The sequence below is a fragment of the Haplochromis burtoni genome, unplaced genomic scaffold (genome assembly GCF_018398535.1).
Source record: "Haplochromis burtoni strain Fernald_Lab_line unplaced genomic scaffold, NCSU_Asbu1 Contig_85, whole genome shotgun sequence".
Taxonomy (NCBI): domain Eukaryota; kingdom Metazoa; phylum Chordata; class Actinopteri; order Cichliformes; family Cichlidae; genus Haplochromis; species Haplochromis burtoni.
Window position 1 is genome coordinate 1,862,837 of NW_024582446.1, and position 18,351 is coordinate 1,881,187.

An 18,351-nucleotide genomic window follows, 5' to 3' on the forward strand; every position below is an offset into this window, starting at 1 on the left:
GGTCCTACAGGCAGAAAAAAATATTTAAAATTAGAATCAGATGGAAGGAATTAATACACTGTTTAATTTGTCAGACCATGAGTGTGACTGAGCAAACAACTGGTTCGCTGAGCGCATGGATTTATCCTGAAAACAAATATTAAAAGCGGGCTACATTAACTACTGAGTTTACAGGTTTCTCAGTTGACAGATATCTTCTCGCTATATCCAGCGGGGGCACAGTTTGCTGCTGTTTACAGATTTAATTAGTAGAAATTTGCATTTAATTTGTTTGCCATTCCTTTGGATCTTTCCAGGAGTTGCTTGACTCTAAGCAGCGAGGCAGAGAGAGGCTGAACCGGGTTCAAAGATGCGGAGCAGTGGCAAGAGACTACACCGGATCGGGGGGATATGAGACTATAGAGCGAGAGGAAGCAGCCCTGTTGTCATCATGGGAACAGTGGGAGCGGGCAGCACTACAGACACGCGCAAGTCTAGAGACCACACTCTCACAGATAGCAAGCTCTGAACAAGAGTTCAACAGCCTGTCAGCACAGTTGGAGCAGGACCTGCAGGACTTCAACCGACAGCTGCAGGACTGGCGACTAAGGCTGACCCAAGCAGAGAGAAAAAATGACGGAGAAGAAGCTGTTAAGGGCTGGCAGATAGCAAAGGCAAGTCTTGGCTTTAGTTTGGTTCCAATGATAAGTTAATATTAATTGACGGTCCATAACTTCATATTTGTTTTCCATTTAGGACACTTTGGAGGAACTTGTCAAAGCTGAGCCCATGTCTGATAGTCTGAAGACTAAACTAAACGATCTGTGCCGATTCTCCAGAGAAATGGGAACACAGTCGGAGAGAGTGTCTGCTCTCATCAAGGAATACAATAGGTAAGTAAAAGTAATGATGTTTTATTCCAATGTAGACCATTATTTTATACACTATACTGTGTGATACATTTTTCCATGTATTTAAAAATGATTGATCAAGAAAGTTATAACAGAAAATAAGAAAATACAATCAACAATTTCAGATTTGACTGGAAATAATGACATTAACAGAAAGAAATTCTTAAATTTGTCACGATTTGTTTCTAGTCTGAGTCTCCAAGCCTCCAGGGAGTGCCAGGGCAAAGAGAAGCTGCTGGAACAAGGTTTCCGCTCCGCCTTCAGAGAGTTCCAACAGTGGTTGGTTAATGCTAAGATCAACACGGCGAAGTGCTTTGATGCACCTCAAAATCTCAGTGAGGCCTCGTCTAGCTTTCAGAAAATTCAGGTATAGAACTAACTAAAGACCTAGCATCTATATCAAATATTTCAGCCTAATAATTGATCTTCTCATCTCCTTTTTTCCTTAACAGGAGTTTCTAAGTGATAGGGAGCAAGGTCAGTCAAAGCTGAATGCTGTGGTTGTGAACGGTGAGCTTGTCTCTAGTGTCACAGCTAAAGATAAAGTTGATGCAGTTCGGGCTAAAATGAACACTGCCAGAGAGGACTGGAAAAACATGATGTCCAGTCTGCACAACAGAGAGACATGTCTGCAAGTGAGCATTCAAACACCCCTTGTCAGTAACTGGGGGCATCTTATTCCCTAAAACCATCAGTGTAGAAATCAGATTTATGCCAAGTGATGCATCAATCTACCTGTGTGTTTCAGAATCTTGTGTCACAGATGAAGGACTTTGAGGCGAGTGCAGAACCTGTTCAGGACTTCCTAAACGCCACAGAGCTGGCTGTACAGGAGAGCAGCACAAGACTTCATGATCTCACAGCCAAGAAGTTGGAGCTTCACAAGCTACAGGTACTAATGTTCAAAATCAACCAGACTTGGAACACACATAAAGGCCAATTATGCCACTCAGTTTAAGTGTGAACCTAACTTCCATTGACAGAAGCTCTCCATTCCAGCTAAGTTACAGAGTTAAAGCATTGCTGCTCTTCACTTTAGATGCACTGCCAAGAGCTTATGCTAACTGCAAATACTTTCTGCTCCTTTGCTACTCATATGTCTTTTTAACACTGTCCTTAATATGAGTTAATATATTTAACCTATAAAAAGACCTTTTATAACATTTTTCATTATTTAAACTTGTCCACTGACTATTTTCTGAGGGCTCGACTGCATGTCATGACCAAGAGCTTTATTGAGACTAGCGCTGGCACAATATCTCTTTCGCTTTCCTTTTTGTCATGTTCCCATCTCTAACTCCTTGTTGTTTGTCTGAATTTAACTGTCTTATATATCTGTGCGCCAGCTTGCATGTGTCTTTGATAACCTGCTTGTGCTTTTCCAGTCTGTGCTTGAGGAGTTAGCCTCTCAAGAGGTTCAGCTGAGCAGGCTGAAAGAGAAGGCCAAGCTGTTGTGGGACGAACATGCTGCCGGCAAGGGTTTTGTGCACCGTGTGTCACAGCTCTCTGCTCAGTACCTAGCTTTAACCAACCTGACAAAGGTAAAGTAATGCTTACCAAACTGCTTGAGCACTGGGGTATTTCTGGGGTAGGCGTGGAGAGAAGACAGAGGAACTAGACTGGACAGAGCTCTGACTTAATAATGTTTTACAGATCATAACTGTGATGGTACTAACTTACCTAACTAAACACTGATTCCTTTGTTTTGTTATGGCAGCTCTTTTAAATGAGGTTATACAAACTAATTTAAATGTATCTTTGCAAGATATCTAAATCTGCATGTGCACTTTGAAGTTTGAAAGTGTGAAGCGGCTGTGGATTCCATCTGTCTGGTAACTTGCTGGTTGTGTCTACCTTATGGTTCTGCAGGAGAAGGCATCACGAATTGATCGGATAGTCACCGAGCACCAGCTTTTCTCCCAAGGTTTAAAAGAGCTGCAGAACTGGGTGGTTGACACCAGCCATATGTTGCAGACTTACTGTGCTCCCACAGCTGACAAAAATGTTCTTGACAGCAGGATGATCAAGCTGGAGGTATACCAAGTCACTATTGTTTTTCAAAAGTAAAACATACCATGTTTAATACCAGTATAGGATTTTAATAAATGCACATGGGTGGATTTTGCACCAGGCTTTGCTAACTGCACGTCAGGAGAAGGAAATTCAGCTGAAGATGCTGATCACAAGAGGAGAATCAGTTCAGAGGAACACCTCAGCTGAGGGAGTGCCTGCAGTTCAAAAACAAATACAGGAGCTAAAAGATTCTTGGGATGCTCTGCTCTCTGCTTCTATTCAATGCAAAAGGTTTGTGCATTACCAAAAGTAACAGCAAGTACTGTTTGGTTGCTTTATAGTGCATTCTTTAGTAAATGTATTTCCATGGAGAGTATAAATGATTTACTTTGAGGCTGCATCTGCATTTTCAGTTTTTTCATGTCGTATTACCGCTGTTGCATCAAACACTGTCTCACGGTATATTAATATTTAAATTTGATAGTCAATTGGAGGGCTCCCTGTCTCAGTGGACCAGTTACCAGGAAGATGTACGCCAGTTTGTTGCTTGGATTGAGCGTGTTGAGGAGAGTCTCGATCCTGCTGATAAACAGTGCCCAGAGATGAGAGATAAAACTGCAAATCTGAGCAAAGCTAAGGCACTGAAATCTTCTACTATTACAACTACTACATACTGTGTGCTAAATATACAATTTATTGTGTTAACCTTATGCTCTAATAGTCTTACAAGCATATTTTTTCAGTGGATTGTTAATTTTGGGGTTTCAGTTACTGTATGAGGAAGTGCTCACCCATAACACCCTACTGGACACCATAACAGCAAAGAGTGCCAGCATCACTGAGAACTATGTCACTCAGCTGGAACTCCAAGATCTGCAGGAGCGCTATAACACTGTCAAAGACAATGCAATGGTAATAACTCAACACATTTGACCAGTGCTAGAATCGTATGCAGAATTTCAGTTTCAGTGTTACAGCTTGATACAAAAAAATCAACCTAAAGATGTCTGCAAAAGAATGCTTTTTTTTAATAAAAAACTACAAGTGAGACTCATCTGTGGGTTAATTTAAGAAAAATAATAGCTCACGCTGAATTTTTATCGCTCTCCACTTCTTCAGAGGGCTGTTGGCAAAGCTGAGGAGCTGGTGAAAGCCCACCAAGAGTATCAACGGGGCCTTCATGCATTTGAAGAGTGGCTAGAACAGGAACAAGAGAAGCTTGGCTGCTACACCCAGCTGGAGGGTGATGTTGATATGCTGGAAGAGACTCTCCAAAAGCTACAGGTCCAGCAATTATTGCTGTGGAAATTATCACTCAATAAGGATTAAATGGTTAGAAAACACTAGCATGGAGTATATTATGTTAAAGCAAGCGTTTATACAATTACAGGAACTACAGCTTCACTGCACAGAGGGCCAGGCTTTACTAAACACTCTACTGGTGAGTCGAGAGCTGGTCATTCCCTGGGGCTTGCCTCAGCTAGAAGACAGAGCTCTAGAGACCCTTCAGCAAGAGTGGCGGCTTTACCAGGCCCGGCTATCAGACACCCGAGCCCAGCTCAACAGTGCTCTAGCCAAACTTCGGCAGATGGAGCAGAAGTTCCAGCGTCTTGACAGCTGGCTAAAGGGCATGGAGACCAAAGCACAACTGCGTAGTCATCGGCGATCTGACCGTGCCACTAAAGATGCTCAGCTTCAGCTCATAAAGGTTAGTGTAGTATACACAAAAGGTAGACTTGTGACAATCTTTTCTGACTTGTACAGATCTGCAGTGTTATTTGTAAATAATTAGTTGCTCATATTATTGTGTCACTCATTGTCTCCTCTATCAGGTCATTTAGGTTTTCTAGTTTTCATGGCTGAATGTTGAAGAAATTAATTTGCTCTGCAGTCAAGTAATGAATATAATAAAATCGAATTATCCAAGTCTGGTCCTGACATTAATAGCATGCTTCTTTAATTAGAGCTGGCAGGAGGAAGTGCTGGTTTATCAAGAAGAAATGGAGGGCCTGAGTCTTTTGGCTCAGCAGGTTCTTGATGAGACACATATTAGCAGCAGGATCAGTACCAGAGCCACCCAGATCACAGCCCGCTACCACGCCCTGCTTCTGCATTTACTGGTAACGTGATTTTGAACACAACGTCACTGGAACTGCAAATATTACTATGCCTTTATTGACATTGTGAATTTATGTTTAGACTGATAATCATAAGATTTGATTAGTTTAAGTTACCCTAAGCTTTTGCCTCCTCTTTAACTTTTTCTTTGTTATGTTTACTTCTTTTTTTTACTTTGCAGGAGACTATCAAACAGCTCCAGGAAGAGGTGTCTTGCATCGAAGAGGCACAGTGTGTTTTCACGACCTTCTCAGACTGGCTCAGCACAGCTCAGAATAACTTCAGCACTGTGGCTATAAGTGTTGATATAGTGGACCGCTTTGCCATGGAGAGAAAGATGAAGAAACTAGAGGTATAGTTTATTAAATAGCATCTCTTCTGCTTATACTATCTATAAAGACGTTCACAGGATTAGACCTAATACAGAAATGAATTTGTTTTTTTCCAAAGCCTGTTTACGCTGGAAGTATTATGTCACAATAGAGACATCGATCACTCATGCTAGCCCATGTCATTTCAGGCTCTTCAGGCTGACATGGAGCAGGGTCACATTTACTTAAAGGCAATGAGGGAGAAGACAGAGCGAGCAATGGCATTCTTGGAAGAGCCTGAAGCTGAGCAGCTCAAAGAGGAGGTGGGCACACGACTCTTCCAGCTTGAGGAACTTATGGCAGCTCTGCGCACAGAGCATAGCTCCCTTGAGAAGTGCATCTCCCTCTCCAAAGACTTTATGGATAAGTACAAGACCCAGGCCCAGTGGGTGATGGAGACCAAGAACCTTTTAGCATCAAATGTAGAGCCTAAAGCTGAACTTTACCAGAAGAAGGCTCAGCTGGCAAAGTACAAGGTAACTTCATACCGCTAAATCCTTTTTAGCTTTGCACCAGTGAGAGAATGAACTTGAAAGAGAAAGAGACAACTGCTTGATTTACATGCAATATGTTTCTTCCTTGTTATGCACACAGACCATCCAGCAGACAGTCCAGTCTCATGAGTCAGCAGTGAAATCTGTCACTGAGAAAGGAGAGGCGCTGCTTGATACAGTAAACGATCCAACTATCAGCGAAAACATGAAAAGGTTGCAGGCTGATTATCAGGATCTGTGCCTGGCTGCTAAGGTATTTTTAACTGTTTCCTACTTAGATATAACTAATATAACTTGGAATGAAGGGTGTGAAATAGGTCCAATATCCTACATTTTAATCATTGCTTGTGCTATTTTTATTATAATATATGAGCAAACATTAAAAAAGTCAAACTTTGGTCCAAAGCCTATACTTTTTCAGGCGTAATTAAAAAAAAATACACAGAAATGGTTTTTTTTGTGTTTCAGGCTCAGGTCCAGAACCTTGTGGAGTGGGTGAAAGAACATGAGGATTACAACAGTGAGCTGCAGGAAGCTGAGAAGTGGCTTCTGCAGATGTCCAGTAGGCTGGTGACCTCAGACTCCATGCAGACCAGCAGTATGGAGATGGCCACTCAACAGCTTGCCAGACACAAAGTAATCAACTTCGTATTTCTTGTTCAAAGTTTCAAAGCATTGATGTTACAGTTTAAAGTAGTAGTCCAAAGTTAGCTCTGCTTTTCCTTAATTCAACAGCTTTGCTCTTGTGTCATCATTTTTAGGCTATAATGGAGGAAATAGCCAGTTTTGAGGAACGTCTTGCCAGCTTGAAGCAGAAGGGAGAAGGTCTTGTTGCCAGTTGTACAGACCAAGTTCAAACCAAGATCAGTCAGCAGGTCCAGGCTCACATACAGGGAACCAGTGATAGCTACTCTGCAATCTGCAGTACTGCCCAACGTGTGAGTAATTGAAGACGAAGACCATACTCTTTTGTTTCTCGAGTGTTTTGTTTTAAAAAAAAAAAAAAAAGGAAAGCAAATCAAAACTGAAGGATAAAGTATGTAATGCAAAACATATTCCACAGGTCTACCAGAGTCTGGATCGGGAACTGCAGAAACATGTTAATCACCAGGACACATTGCAGCAGTGTCAAACGTGGCTCTCTACTGTACAAGAGGAGCTTCAGCTCAATGATCAGGGACCATCTGGTCTGCAGGAAGCACTGAAGCAGGTATTTAGCACTGCACAGTTTTTCAGTCTTTCAGTTATTTTTCTATAACTTATTTTGATTATTACTTTTGCAAACACAGGTGAAGCACTACAGAGCACTTCAGGAGCAGGCCAGCACTTACCTAGACCTGGTTTGCTCTGTGTGTGACCTGTCCGATGACGCCGTAAGAGTGACAGCTGCGGAGGTCCAGCAAGTCAAACTCACGGTCACTATCTTTTTTACCTCCTGTTGCAACATAAAAGTGGATATAAAGTGTGGATATATAATCATAATATAGGTAATAGTCACTCTATTTTGCAATAAGCTTGACCAATTTTTTTGGTATGTTGAAGAACTTCAGACCAAGTGCAAAATATTGTAGCATACTAAAGCAAGTTGGCTGTTAATTAAGCAATTACTCAGTATATGCTTTAATAAGGCATGCAGTGTGCTAGTGCAGACACATATACACTTTAAAATGAATCATCTTGCAAGTATTGTACTGACCATAGAAAGATTTACCATGTGTTTGTGCAGATAGAGGAACGGATGTCCAGTGCTCAAGAGCTTTCAGAGGGCTGGAGAGAGATCAAGGAACAGAAGCAAGACCTAACCAGCCTGTTCCAGGACATGGAGCAGCAGCTTCTCAGCCTCTCCAGAAGGCCAGCAGAGCTGGAGACCAAGATAGCACAAAACATGCTGTCACAAGCCAAGGTAGGATACACTATCATAATCATCAGTCCTTCATTAATGCACAGATAGGTTTACTCTTTTTCAATAATAACTATCAAGTATCCCTTGCTTCTGTACTTATATTTCTAAATTAGGTTTTACTGTATGTTTTCACTTGCTTTTTAACCATACAGCACAGTGAATCTTGATCTGTTCCCTTGTGATTGCAACATTTGTGGCCTGGGTTTTGATGGGATTAAAGTGAGATCTGCTTGGTATTTGGAAGTATTTCCGGTGACCATCCCCTATACTCACTCAGGAATGCAGCCAGCAACTTCAGTCCAAACAGAGTATCCTGACCAAGATGACTGAGACCGTGAGCAGATTAACAGGCGCCCAAGAGTCTCCAGAGCATGCAGAGCTTGACCATCTGAGCCATTCCTGGCTCGAGCTCTGTCACCAGGCCAACAAGCTCCAGAGCCAGAGAGAGGAAGATCTGCAGAGGTCTAAAGAATACCATGAGTGTATCGCTGCAGTGGAGGTGCTGTTTGAACAGGTGTCCAAAGAGTGGGACAATTTGGCCAGGTGTGTTTTTATATGAACTATACTTCAATTCAGGAATAACACAGCTTTTGAAAATTAAATTTACATTTAACTTGGGAGGTAAATATTGTCCTCTGGGCAGAAACTGTCAAGAATAATTGTTCATCAAAAATAGTTTTTTTCCTAGAGTTGAATTTCAGCTCCGTAATCAAGAAAATGTAATCTTTATGTGTCCACAAATTTAAGGAAATGTTTTTTTGTGTGTGTGTTCACAGAACGGATGCCGAAAGTTCATCTCAGCATTTGGAGGCCTTGAGGAAGCTTGCAATAACTCTTGAAGAGCAAAAAGGCACTCTTGAGGACCTCAAGGATCAGAAACAGAAAGTCATCCAGCATTTGAACTTGGATGACAAAGAGCTGGTTAAAGAGCAGATCAGCCACTTTGAGCAGCGGTGGTCTCAGATGCAAAACCTAATTGAAAGAAAAATCCAAGACTCAGTCGTGACCCTAGAGGATATGCATCAAGTGGAGGCCCGTCTGAAAGAGGCTCGAGATTGGGCTGAAGAGCAGCAGCCTGCCCTGTCTGAGGCCATGAAAATGAGTCCTCCTCCTGAGCTAGCTCAGAGCTTTCTCTTTGATCACCTGAGCATCTGCAGTGAGTTGGAGGTGAAGCAGCTCCTCCTGGCTCAGGCCATGGCCGACGCTGACAGGGTGTTAGCGCGGCTGGGCCTCAGTGAACGACAGCATCTGCAGCAGCTGATTTCCGACACACAATCTGAGGTAGAATCTTTGAGTGTGAAGGTGACGCAGCGCAGAAAACACCTCAGCAAAGCTTTTACTGAGAGGACACAGTTCCTGATGGCTGTAAGTCAGTCCATCTCCTGGGTCCAACAGAATGAGAAGAAGGCTCAGGCAGAAGAGTACATTGCTTTGTTACCTGATGACCTAGCCAAGCAGGTCAGAACCTGTCGCAACATCCAGAGCAGTCTGAAGGCCTATCAGAGCGAGCTGACATCCCTCTGGTCTCAGGGGAGAGACCTGATGAGGGATGCGAGTGAGGAAGAAAGGAATGAGATTCTCACAAAGCTGCAGGAGCTGCAAAGTATCTTTGACAAAACCCTTCATAGATGTGGCCAGAAACTTCAAGAACTTGAAAAAGTGCTTATCTCTAGGAAGTATTTCAAGGCTGATTTAGAGAAAATATGCCAGTGGTTGAAGCAAGCTGATATAGTCACCTTTCCTGAAATAAACTTGATGGTTGGAGATGCTGAACTGGAAGCACAGTTGCTGAAGTATCAACAAATAGTTGAGCAGGCAATTGAGTATGAGAACCTCCTCCTAATTGTCCAAAGAGCTGGCCAGGAAATATTGCCGACTCTGAATGAAGTTGACCACTGCTATTTAGATGAAAAACTTAACACCCTTCCTCAGCAGTATAACAGCATATTAGCACTAGCCAAAGAGAAACAAGAGAAAATCCAGCAGGCCATTATTACAAGGAACGAGTACAAGTCTTTCATAGATATCACTCACAAAGCACTGAAAGAACTTGAGGAACAGTATAATAATCTGGGGACTCAGCCGGTAGGCTTGCAAACAGAAGAAGTTGTCAGCCTGCAGAGTGATTACAAAGCAATTCAGAAAGATCTGAGCAACCTGGGTCTAGCAGTGAGTGAACTGAACCAGAAGAAAGAGGGATTTCGTAGCACTGGCCAGCCGTGGCGCCCGGAGGAAATGACCCAGCTCGTGAGCCTGTACAATGGACTGAAGAGGTTGGTGGAACAGAAAGTGGAGCATCTGGACGAAACCTTGGAGTCGTTTGAGGACCACAAGGCGATGGCTATGCAGGTTGACTCTGAGTTAAAGGCCACAAAAGAGCAGCTGGTTAAAGTGAATGCTGAGACGCAGTCTGCTGAGGAGAGGCTAAAGAACTACCATGCTCTGGCAGGGAGTCTCCAGAGCGCCAACTCTCATTTGTCAAGACTCATGGAGCAGATGGACACTCTTGCTCCTCGTGTGGACCAAGCAGCCCATGATGCCTCGAAAGAGCAAGTGGTGCTCTGGCAAGAGGAGCTGCAATCCTTACAAGCTGCAGTAGGGGAGCTGATCGAAGAATGTGAGAACAGGTTTATCCAAAGCAAAGACTTTGAGACGGAGATGAAAAGGACCCTGGACTGGCTGCAGCTAGTCAGGGATGATCTTGACTGTGCTGTGATTGTGGATGTCAGGGTGGAGAAGGTCCAGGAGGAGATCAGGAAGCAGCAAATCATGCAAGAAGAAGTGCAGTCCAGGCTGAGAATTGTGGCTGCTCTCAGCAGCAGGGAAAAGCAGGAGTTTATCAGTGCCAATGAGCTTGTCCCAGCCCACGTAGATACAAGTCTTGAAGAAATGGCAAAGCTACAGGCAGATGTTCAGAAGGCACTGACTGCCAAACAGGTGGGAACATCTTTAGTGAATGTAAATGTTTCATTTTTGAAGTTGTTAGCTGTTCAGTGAATTAGATCGACGTTTCCTTTTCATATTTTTCTCATTTGATTTTTTTTGATTAAGATTACTCTGGAGGAAGCCTTGGTGTTGTGTCAGAAATACCACTTCAGGATGCAAGCAGCGTGCGAGTGGCTCGAAGATGCCGTATCTTTCCTGCAGCAAGCTAGCTTGGGTGTGGATGTGGAGAACTATGAAGAGTGTCTGAGGCAGCAGGCAGATATCATGGCCACAGAGCAGGAGTTTCTCAGCCACCTAGAGGAACTGCAAACCCTCCTTCCTCAGCTGGAGAAACTGGTCAACCCTACTGCTAAAGAGCAGCTACGGGTGAGTGTGGAGTCGGCAAAGCAGAGAGGCGTGGAGGTTCGAGATCAGCTCCAGTGTCACCAGGAAGTCCTTCACAGGTAATAAGAAAAGAGTCCGATCATGCAATCTGCCCTTTATCTGCAGTTTATTGTTGGTCTTTTATAGTGGTACTTTATACTTGAATATATTCTGTTTTTCTCAGCTGTGTGGCCCAGTGGAAGTCATACCAGGAAGCAAGGCAGACTGTCATTGAGCTTATGAATGAGGCTGAGAAGAAACTGACTGAATTTTCTACTGCAAAGGCAGCCACAAGCCAAGAGGCTGAAGACAAGCTAGGCAGTCACAGAGTATGTTAGCCTATAATATTATTTTATTCAATAGGTGGTGCTTCTGTGAATGCTTCATGCTACTGACATTCTTTCATTTTTTTCAGTCCCTTGTATCTCTGGTGAATGGCTTCCAAGAGAAGCTGAGTGGTTTAGAGGAACAGGCAGCTCAGCTGGAGCTGGTGGGGAGTGACGCCAGCAAGGCCACCATCAGTCGCTCCATGACCACTGTGTGGCAGCGGTGGACACGATTACGCAGTGTAGCACGGGGACGGGAGAGAGTACTTGAGGACACCGCACAGGAATGGAGGACTTTCAGAGAGAAGGTACACTGCAGCCAATGGGGAGAAATAATATTTTGCTAAGTATGGAAAAATAAAGATTTGCAGTAGAAAACATCTATAAATATGTTTCCTTATATAGATGGTGAAGGTTAAAGCGGTCTGCGATGAGCTCCAAAGTCGTTTCCCTGACAGTGCTGTGGAGAAGGCTTCCAAAGCCACTCTGCAGTCTCTGTTAGACCAACATGACTTGTTGAGCCAAGACTTGGAGCGGGAACTGTCCTCCCTGATGCTGCTGCGCCAGTACGCACTCAGTCTGCTGCATGATGTGGAAGTGCCTTCACCAACAAATGGACAAGATGAGCTGCCCAGCCTGAAGGAGATCAGAGCTGTACAAGACCGAATGGAAAGGTAGGAGGATGAGAAACTTTAAACAAGTCCATCTGTAGCGATCAGAGATGAAAAAGTGCGATCTATGTTGCTGTTCAGAATATAAGATGAATTAATTATCTATTTGTCTTCAGCCTTTTGACACAGTCCAGGACCAAAAGAGCTCAGGCAGCTCAGGAGCTGAGGGACAGAGAGGAAGTGGAGAAGGAACTTAGTGTTGTAAAAGCCTGGATACAGGAGACCAGGGAACTTCTTCTCAATCCCACTCCAGACATTGATTCTCTGTTGCAGGAGCTTGAGGTATATCTGCCATCTAAAATCTGTCGTCTACACAGAGAAATGTCCAATTTGTGAATTAAATATGTCTGAAAAGAACACTGTTGCTCACACTATACCTCGACTAAGTCTCCAAAATATTCTGTTCTCTAATGGCCAATATCAGTGAAAGTGTTTCATGCCAAAAAAGGCTAAATAGGTCTTCTCTTTATTGCGCATAGGTTGTGCATGGAGATGTGATCACTTATCGTCAGAATGTGGATAAATTAGCAGAGCAACAACAGAGCAAGTACCTGGACCTCTACACTATACTCCCTTCAGAAATCTCCATGCAACTAGCAGAGGTCTCACTTGCTCTGGGTGCTATTGAGGATCAGGTACTCTACAACACACACAGCCCTGAATATAAACTAGACATCAATGGGCATCGGCCATATTTGTAGCATTTGTCACTTCTTTTCTCATCTATTTTCCAGGTTCTTTCCAAGGAGAGAGAAAATCAGAAAACCAGAGAAATAAAGGAGGACTTCAGCTCCAGAATCCATGACATGTCAGAGAAACTCAAAGCCATCTCCACTAAATTTAAGGAAAAATCTCCTGATGTTGACCATGCCAAAGAAGAGGTCAAGGTAGAATGCTTACTTTGTGTTTGATCGTATTTTATGTGTTGTTGATAAAGGAAACTCTAAAATTACACTTTTTTTCATTGAGAACAATGATTGATATAAACTTTTATGCACCGATTTCTTTTCTCAGAGTCTTTTTGAAGACTTGGATACCTGCGGTCGCACTCTTGCAGAGCTCGATGCAGCTGTACAAGAGTTTGGCCGCAGAAACCCCCTGCTGGCCAAACAGCTAAGTGATGCCATCAGCAAGCTGTCAGAAATGCATCATCACACATCAAGACTAGCAGACTGTAGAAACAACTGGCTCAAAAAGGTTTGTTTGTAAACCTTTATATAACAATAAGTTATATAAGTCCAACATAGTAATAAAGGTAAAGAGAGTTTACATTTTCTTATTGTGGCTTTTCAGGCTGTCTGTTATTTAGATGAGTATAATGAGATGCTGGACTTCATTGTGAGGTGGTCAGAAAAAGCCAAAAGCCTGGTGAGGGCAAACATCATCTGGAACTCCTCTGTTCATCTGCAGGAACAGATACGGATGTACCAGGTGAGTTGGCGTGTTTTTTAAAGTGTTATTAGTCTCTCTAAAAAAGCAAAATCTAAATGGGTGGACATGGCTTGAGCTGGATTGATGCATATACACGTAAACGTGCTCACATTTGGCAAAGTTAGCTGTTGTACGAAACAATACTGTGACCACTAACCTTTCTCTTTCTGTACTCAGGCTGTCCTGCGTGAGTCTCGAGAGCTCCACGGGGACCTTGAATCCATGGCAGAGAAAGTAGAGCTTCTATCTGAGGTGCTGCAGGTCGAGTCTATGAGCCAGCAGGTTTGTGAGCTCAGTCGACACACCGAGGAGCTTCAGCAAAGCATCAAGACACGACTGCAGAGTCTGCAGGATGCAGACAAGGTACAGAAAAATAAAAGATTTTGTTTTTGTTTCACTTGTTAAGATTTTTGATAATCTCTATTTTAGTTTAAAATCATGTTTTACTAGTAGAATTTACCCAAAGGAGCATTAATACTCATAGCACTTTGTGAAAATTATCTTATGGACGTCTGTCTTCAGAGTATGGAAGCCCTGGAGTATGAAGTGAAGGCCCTCCATGTTGCTCTGGAGCAGGTCCAAGCTACACTGACTTCACCAGAGTTGGCACGCCAGAGCCTCAAAGAACAGCTGGCTCAGAGACAGGTAACCAACAAATATGAATGCCTTTTATTTATTTATTGTTAATAAAGAGCCTCAAATGTTCACTTTTCATCTTGTGTATTTTAAACATTTTCATGCAATATTAACTTTACATTTTTACAGCGTCTGCTGGCGGATATGGAGAGCTTCAAGCAGCAGGTTCAGGCCGTGCAGCTGTGTCAGAGTGCACTGCAGGTCCCAGAGGAGGTGATGCCTAACCTTGCTATCTGTCGCACAGCTCTGCGCCTGCAGCAAGAAGCCAGTCACTTGCAGCATGTAGCCATTCAGCAGTGCAACATCTTACAGGTACAGGGGGACGCTGCTGCTGCAGCACAATAACGTCAACACTGTATTCACAGAAAATATGCAACAATGCTGGGTACTGATAGAAAGTTACTTGAGACCTTTAAGGTGTGTTTTGAGTCCTTTCAAAGTTGTAACCAAAGTTTCTTTCAATTTTTAATACGCGCTGGATTTGAAAAGTTTACTCTTTTTACATTCTGAGATTTAACGAATTATGTAATATTAAAACTTATTTCACTTCACTTTTTTCAGGAGGCAGTGGTGCAGTACGAGCAGTATGAACAGGAAGTCAGAGATCTACAGGGGCTGATAGAGGAAGCGCACCGGGTCATTCAGGACAGACCAATCCCCACCAACAACATCCAGGAACTGCAAGCCCAGATCCTACACCATGAAGTACAGTACTTTAACTCTTTCACTTTGCCCGTCTTTCTTCTTAAGAAAAACAGGAGCCTACTGTGTGAACATGTGCTGTATTCACTGCTGTATTTGTTATTTTGATTAAAAAAATCCTGATATCTGCTTGTCTTTCATACTGAGCTTTATATGTAACCCATAACTGCTGTGTGTATTTTTGTATTTTTGACTAGGAACTTGCCCAAAAGATCAAAGGTTACCAGGAGCAAATCGCCTCGCTCAACTCAAAATGCAAAATGCTGGCAGTGAAGGCCAAGCACGCCACCATGCTCCTGACAGTGACTGATGTAGAGGGTCTGCCTGAGGATCTCCAGGAGATGGATGGGGAGAAATCAAAGAAATCTGCAGCTCAAGCTGTCGTGGTAAGAGAACATCATGCACAACATAATGTGCTGATGGCTATAAAGTTTGTGCTGGATAATAAACAAATATGTTGACCTATTCTACTGTTTAAAGCTTTAGCATAGCCTGGATATTTTTCTTTAATTCGCTCCTGACAGGTCTATTGTGGAGCTTTTACTTTTATCTACGCCTTTCCTGTGCATCATCTTTTCCGATTTACCTTGCATGTCTGCTCTTCTGTTTTCCTGCATGGTGTGCCAGATGACAGCTGGACGCTGTCACACCCTGCTGTCACCTGTAACTGAGGAGTCTGGTGAGGAGGGCACTAACAGCGAGATCTCTTCTCCTCCTGTGTGCCGTTCTCCTTCTCCCATAACTCACACTGAAGCAACTGTAACCAAGGTTTCAGCCTTCTCTCTTCTTTTTGTTCGAAGTTGCTGAGGAAAAAGATTCTCTTGTGTAGTGTAGATGACATTAGATTTGCATCTTCGTGCAAGTATTTCTGTCTGGTTACTATCTATTTAATAACGTAACTTCTGATGACACCCTTTAAATTTCCCTTTAGATGGGACGAGGGACACTCACAAGAGCTCCCATTCAAGAACTGTATGACCCAACCTTTGAGTCTGTGGCCAACTTAGATGACCTGCAGCGCTCCTGGGAGAGTTTAAAGAATGTGGTATGTGAAAGTCTTCATCTTCATGCTTTTTTAATAAAAAATGTCGATTACGAACACGTAGATTTGAACATTTTTTAATAAAACACTATTTTCAGCAACTAGAAACAATGTTATGAATTTGGTATTTGATTATTCCTTGTTAATGGTTATCATTACTAGTGTATGAATGGTATTTCAGACCTTTTTTATACTCTGTTTTGTCTTACAGATCAGTGAGAAGCAAAGATCTTTGTATGAAGCTCTCGAGAAGCAGCAGCATTACCAGGGTTCACTCCAATCAATCTCTTCTAAGATGGAGGCGTTAGAAGCCAAACTCAGTGAGCCTCTGGAGGGAGATAAAAGTCCGGATAGCCACATAAAGGCACATAAGGTTTGTCACATACAGAAAGGGCTTGCATATTGTGAAGATTAGAGAGCTGAGTTGAAGAAAGTCAGACTTGTCGAAGATGTATTTATCACCTTGTTTTGAATCTTTAATATTATTTTTTATAGGATTATGGTATTTTGTGTAAACATTACATCACTATCTCAGTTCTTGCTTGTAAACTGAGTAGGCTAACTTTTGGTTGTTTTGTAAAGGGTCTGATAGAAGAGATTCAGAGTGCGCAGGAAGAAATAGACCGGCTGCAGACAAGCTTCACGGAAGATTTGGCCACTGATGCTGTGGACTCAGACATGGCTGACCAGCTGGCCATGCAGTCCTCCCTTGCTGTGTTAGCTGAGAGGATGGCCACCATCCACATGAAAGCCTCAGGAAAACAACAATTATTAGAGGTATTTTTTGCGAAAATCATATCAAATAGTAGAAATAGTTGTTTTATTAATTAATCAAACGTTATTTCTCGAATACCAACTTAGAAAGTTGTTATAATAACTCAAATTGGATGTGGCATCCTTCAGGAGCGTGTCAGTGACCGCCTGGAGGGTCAGCTTCAGGAACAGGCCGTACAGCTCTATCACACCCAGGCAGATGAACTGGACCAGTGGTTGCGCAAAATGCGCAGTGCTGTATTGTCCCTCCTTGAACCTAAACTTCCAGAGGAGACAGATATGGAGAATCAACTGGCTGAATGTCAAGTAAGAGTCCCCCCTGCTGTTCACCCGCAGTAATGCAGCCTCAAACACTGCTGTACTTGAGAATATTAATGGATTTGTGAATATAAATGTGGGGTTAATTAATAATGCATGTCACAGGAAATTTTCAGAAATGACAGGTGGATGTCTGGGATTACTTTTTAGATGCTCAGGGATTTTTTTCTGAGCACACTAGTGCAAATCAGATTTGTCAGTGGATTTTTACCTACGTCTCATCTTTCAGTATTTTGTCCTTATTACACATGGATCATTTCAGGGGGTCAGGGGCCTTTCAGTGAGTAAACAAGCGTATTAGAGGAGTAATAGGGACCTTCACATGGCTGGACCTAAGTGACTGTAGCACTAGTCTTAAGCAGATTATGCAGATTTCTCTGTGCGACAGGGGCATGTTAGAAGCCTAGGGCTGTGTAGTCAGAGCTCGCTACCTGGATTGGTGCTCGGGACAAAGCTGCTAGAATATCCAAGTAGGGGAATCCTAGAGTACAGGGAGTGTAGGATAGCAGGGTGGGAAGTGATTCTCTGCTGTAGAATAACATGCAGACTCTAACGATTGCAAAGGAATGTCAGTAATATCAAAAAACAAATGTTTCTTTAAACATCTGGACAATCTTTACTGATGGGCACTGACAGCTGGTCTGGAATTAGAATGGTGTTCTACACAGACAAACTGGTTTGTAAGTTGAGGGGGAGCATGTATGCTGAAGAGCACGGAGCCTGAAGGATTAGCGGTAATATGTTGCACAGGAGGCAAGGCCGAAGAGGTGGGCCAAGGATGAGAGCCGTCCCTGTCCTTTGGACAGGGAAAGCTGCTGGTGAAGGGGGTTCATCCATAGCTGGAGAGTCTGTCGTGTAGATGGAGGAGCTCCTGTAGGCGGTGAAACACGATGTTTGATCTGGCGTCTCTCCTCCTACTGCTGCAGAACATGCTGCTGGAGATTGAAGAGAAGGTGCTGGCCCTCTCAGAGCTGTCAGTTCACAGTGAGAACTTGCTGCGGGGAGGCCGCACAGACACAAGAGAGGAAGCTGAACATTTGGCGAGGAAGTTACGCACACTGAAGGGTGGTTTGTTGGAGCTGCAGAGGATGCTACAGGACAAACAGAGTAACATCCAGGTGAGGTTGCTGCATGGGCTAAATGTTGTCATCCGCTGATGTGTGTGCATGTAGTGCAGAATATTTGACTCTGTGTTTGGTCCTCACTGTTACTACCACATTTGCAAAGTTTGCACTGGTGTATTTATCAGCAATGGGTCTACAACAAATGCACATGTAAATTTTGAATTGTTGTATTTGATAATACTACTTTTTCTGAAGCATTTGTCTTATATCTAACTTTCTGATCCGACAG

General features: G+C 43.0%; 1 protein-coding gene across 14 annotated transcripts in view; it reads left to right on the forward strand.

Annotated features, from left to right (window-relative positions):
* Positions 1 to 18,351, forward strand: part of syne1b (spectrin repeat containing, nuclear envelope 1b) — a 75,431-nt gene that overhangs the window by 35,269 nt on the left and 21,811 nt on the right. For 12 of the 14 annotated variants that reach the window (XM_042222402.1, XM_042222415.1, XM_042222405.1 and 9 more), the window contains 43 exons: positions 297 to 653; positions 736 to 872; positions 1,080 to 1,257; positions 1,343 to 1,525; positions 1,639 to 1,782; positions 2,276 to 2,431; positions 2,760 to 2,924; positions 3,022 to 3,194; positions 3,388 to 3,541; positions 3,672 to 3,815; positions 4,023 to 4,187; positions 4,294 to 4,611; positions 4,868 to 5,023; positions 5,203 to 5,373; positions 5,542 to 5,868; positions 5,987 to 6,139; positions 6,355 to 6,522; positions 6,648 to 6,824; positions 6,950 to 7,096; positions 7,176 to 7,301; positions 7,613 to 7,789; positions 8,067 to 8,332; positions 8,566 to 10,726; positions 10,841 to 11,178; positions 11,283 to 11,427; positions 11,514 to 11,732; positions 11,830 to 12,098; positions 12,212 to 12,377; positions 12,575 to 12,730; positions 12,830 to 12,982; positions 13,110 to 13,292; positions 13,389 to 13,526; positions 13,704 to 13,889; positions 14,049 to 14,171; positions 14,292 to 14,474; positions 14,724 to 14,867; positions 15,062 to 15,250; positions 15,492 to 15,632; positions 15,796 to 15,909; positions 16,118 to 16,279; positions 16,489 to 16,683; positions 16,810 to 16,986; positions 17,925 to 18,116. In XM_042222402.1, coding sequence (XP_042078336.1) covers positions 297 to 653; positions 736 to 872; positions 1,080 to 1,257; positions 1,343 to 1,525; positions 1,639 to 1,782; positions 2,276 to 2,431; positions 2,760 to 2,924; positions 3,022 to 3,194; positions 3,388 to 3,541; positions 3,672 to 3,815; positions 4,023 to 4,187; positions 4,294 to 4,611; positions 4,868 to 5,023; positions 5,203 to 5,373; positions 5,542 to 5,868; positions 5,987 to 6,139; positions 6,355 to 6,522; positions 6,648 to 6,824; positions 6,950 to 7,096; positions 7,176 to 7,301; positions 7,613 to 7,789; positions 8,067 to 8,332; positions 8,566 to 10,726; positions 10,841 to 11,178; positions 11,283 to 11,427; positions 11,514 to 11,732; positions 11,830 to 12,098; positions 12,212 to 12,377; positions 12,575 to 12,730; positions 12,830 to 12,982; positions 13,110 to 13,292; positions 13,389 to 13,526; positions 13,704 to 13,889; positions 14,049 to 14,171; positions 14,292 to 14,474; positions 14,724 to 14,867; positions 15,062 to 15,250; positions 15,492 to 15,632; positions 15,796 to 15,909; positions 16,118 to 16,279; positions 16,489 to 16,683; positions 16,810 to 16,986; positions 17,925 to 18,116 — 9,876 coding nt within the window. The remainder of the gene's footprint in view (positions 1 to 296; positions 654 to 735; positions 873 to 1,079; positions 1,258 to 1,342; positions 1,526 to 1,638; positions 1,783 to 2,275; positions 2,432 to 2,759; positions 2,925 to 3,021; positions 3,195 to 3,387; positions 3,542 to 3,671; positions 3,816 to 4,022; positions 4,188 to 4,293; positions 4,612 to 4,867; positions 5,024 to 5,202; positions 5,374 to 5,541; positions 5,869 to 5,986; positions 6,140 to 6,354; positions 6,523 to 6,647; positions 6,825 to 6,949; positions 7,097 to 7,175; positions 7,302 to 7,612; positions 7,790 to 8,066; positions 8,333 to 8,565; positions 10,727 to 10,840; positions 11,179 to 11,282; positions 11,428 to 11,513; positions 11,733 to 11,829; positions 12,099 to 12,211; positions 12,378 to 12,574; positions 12,731 to 12,829; positions 12,983 to 13,109; positions 13,293 to 13,388; positions 13,527 to 13,703; positions 13,890 to 14,048; positions 14,172 to 14,291; positions 14,475 to 14,723; positions 14,868 to 15,061; positions 15,251 to 15,491; positions 15,633 to 15,795; positions 15,910 to 16,117; positions 16,280 to 16,488; positions 16,684 to 16,809; positions 16,987 to 17,924; positions 18,117 to 18,351) is intronic. The other 2 variants (XM_042222410.1, XM_042222412.1) reach the window with 2 other exon arrangements.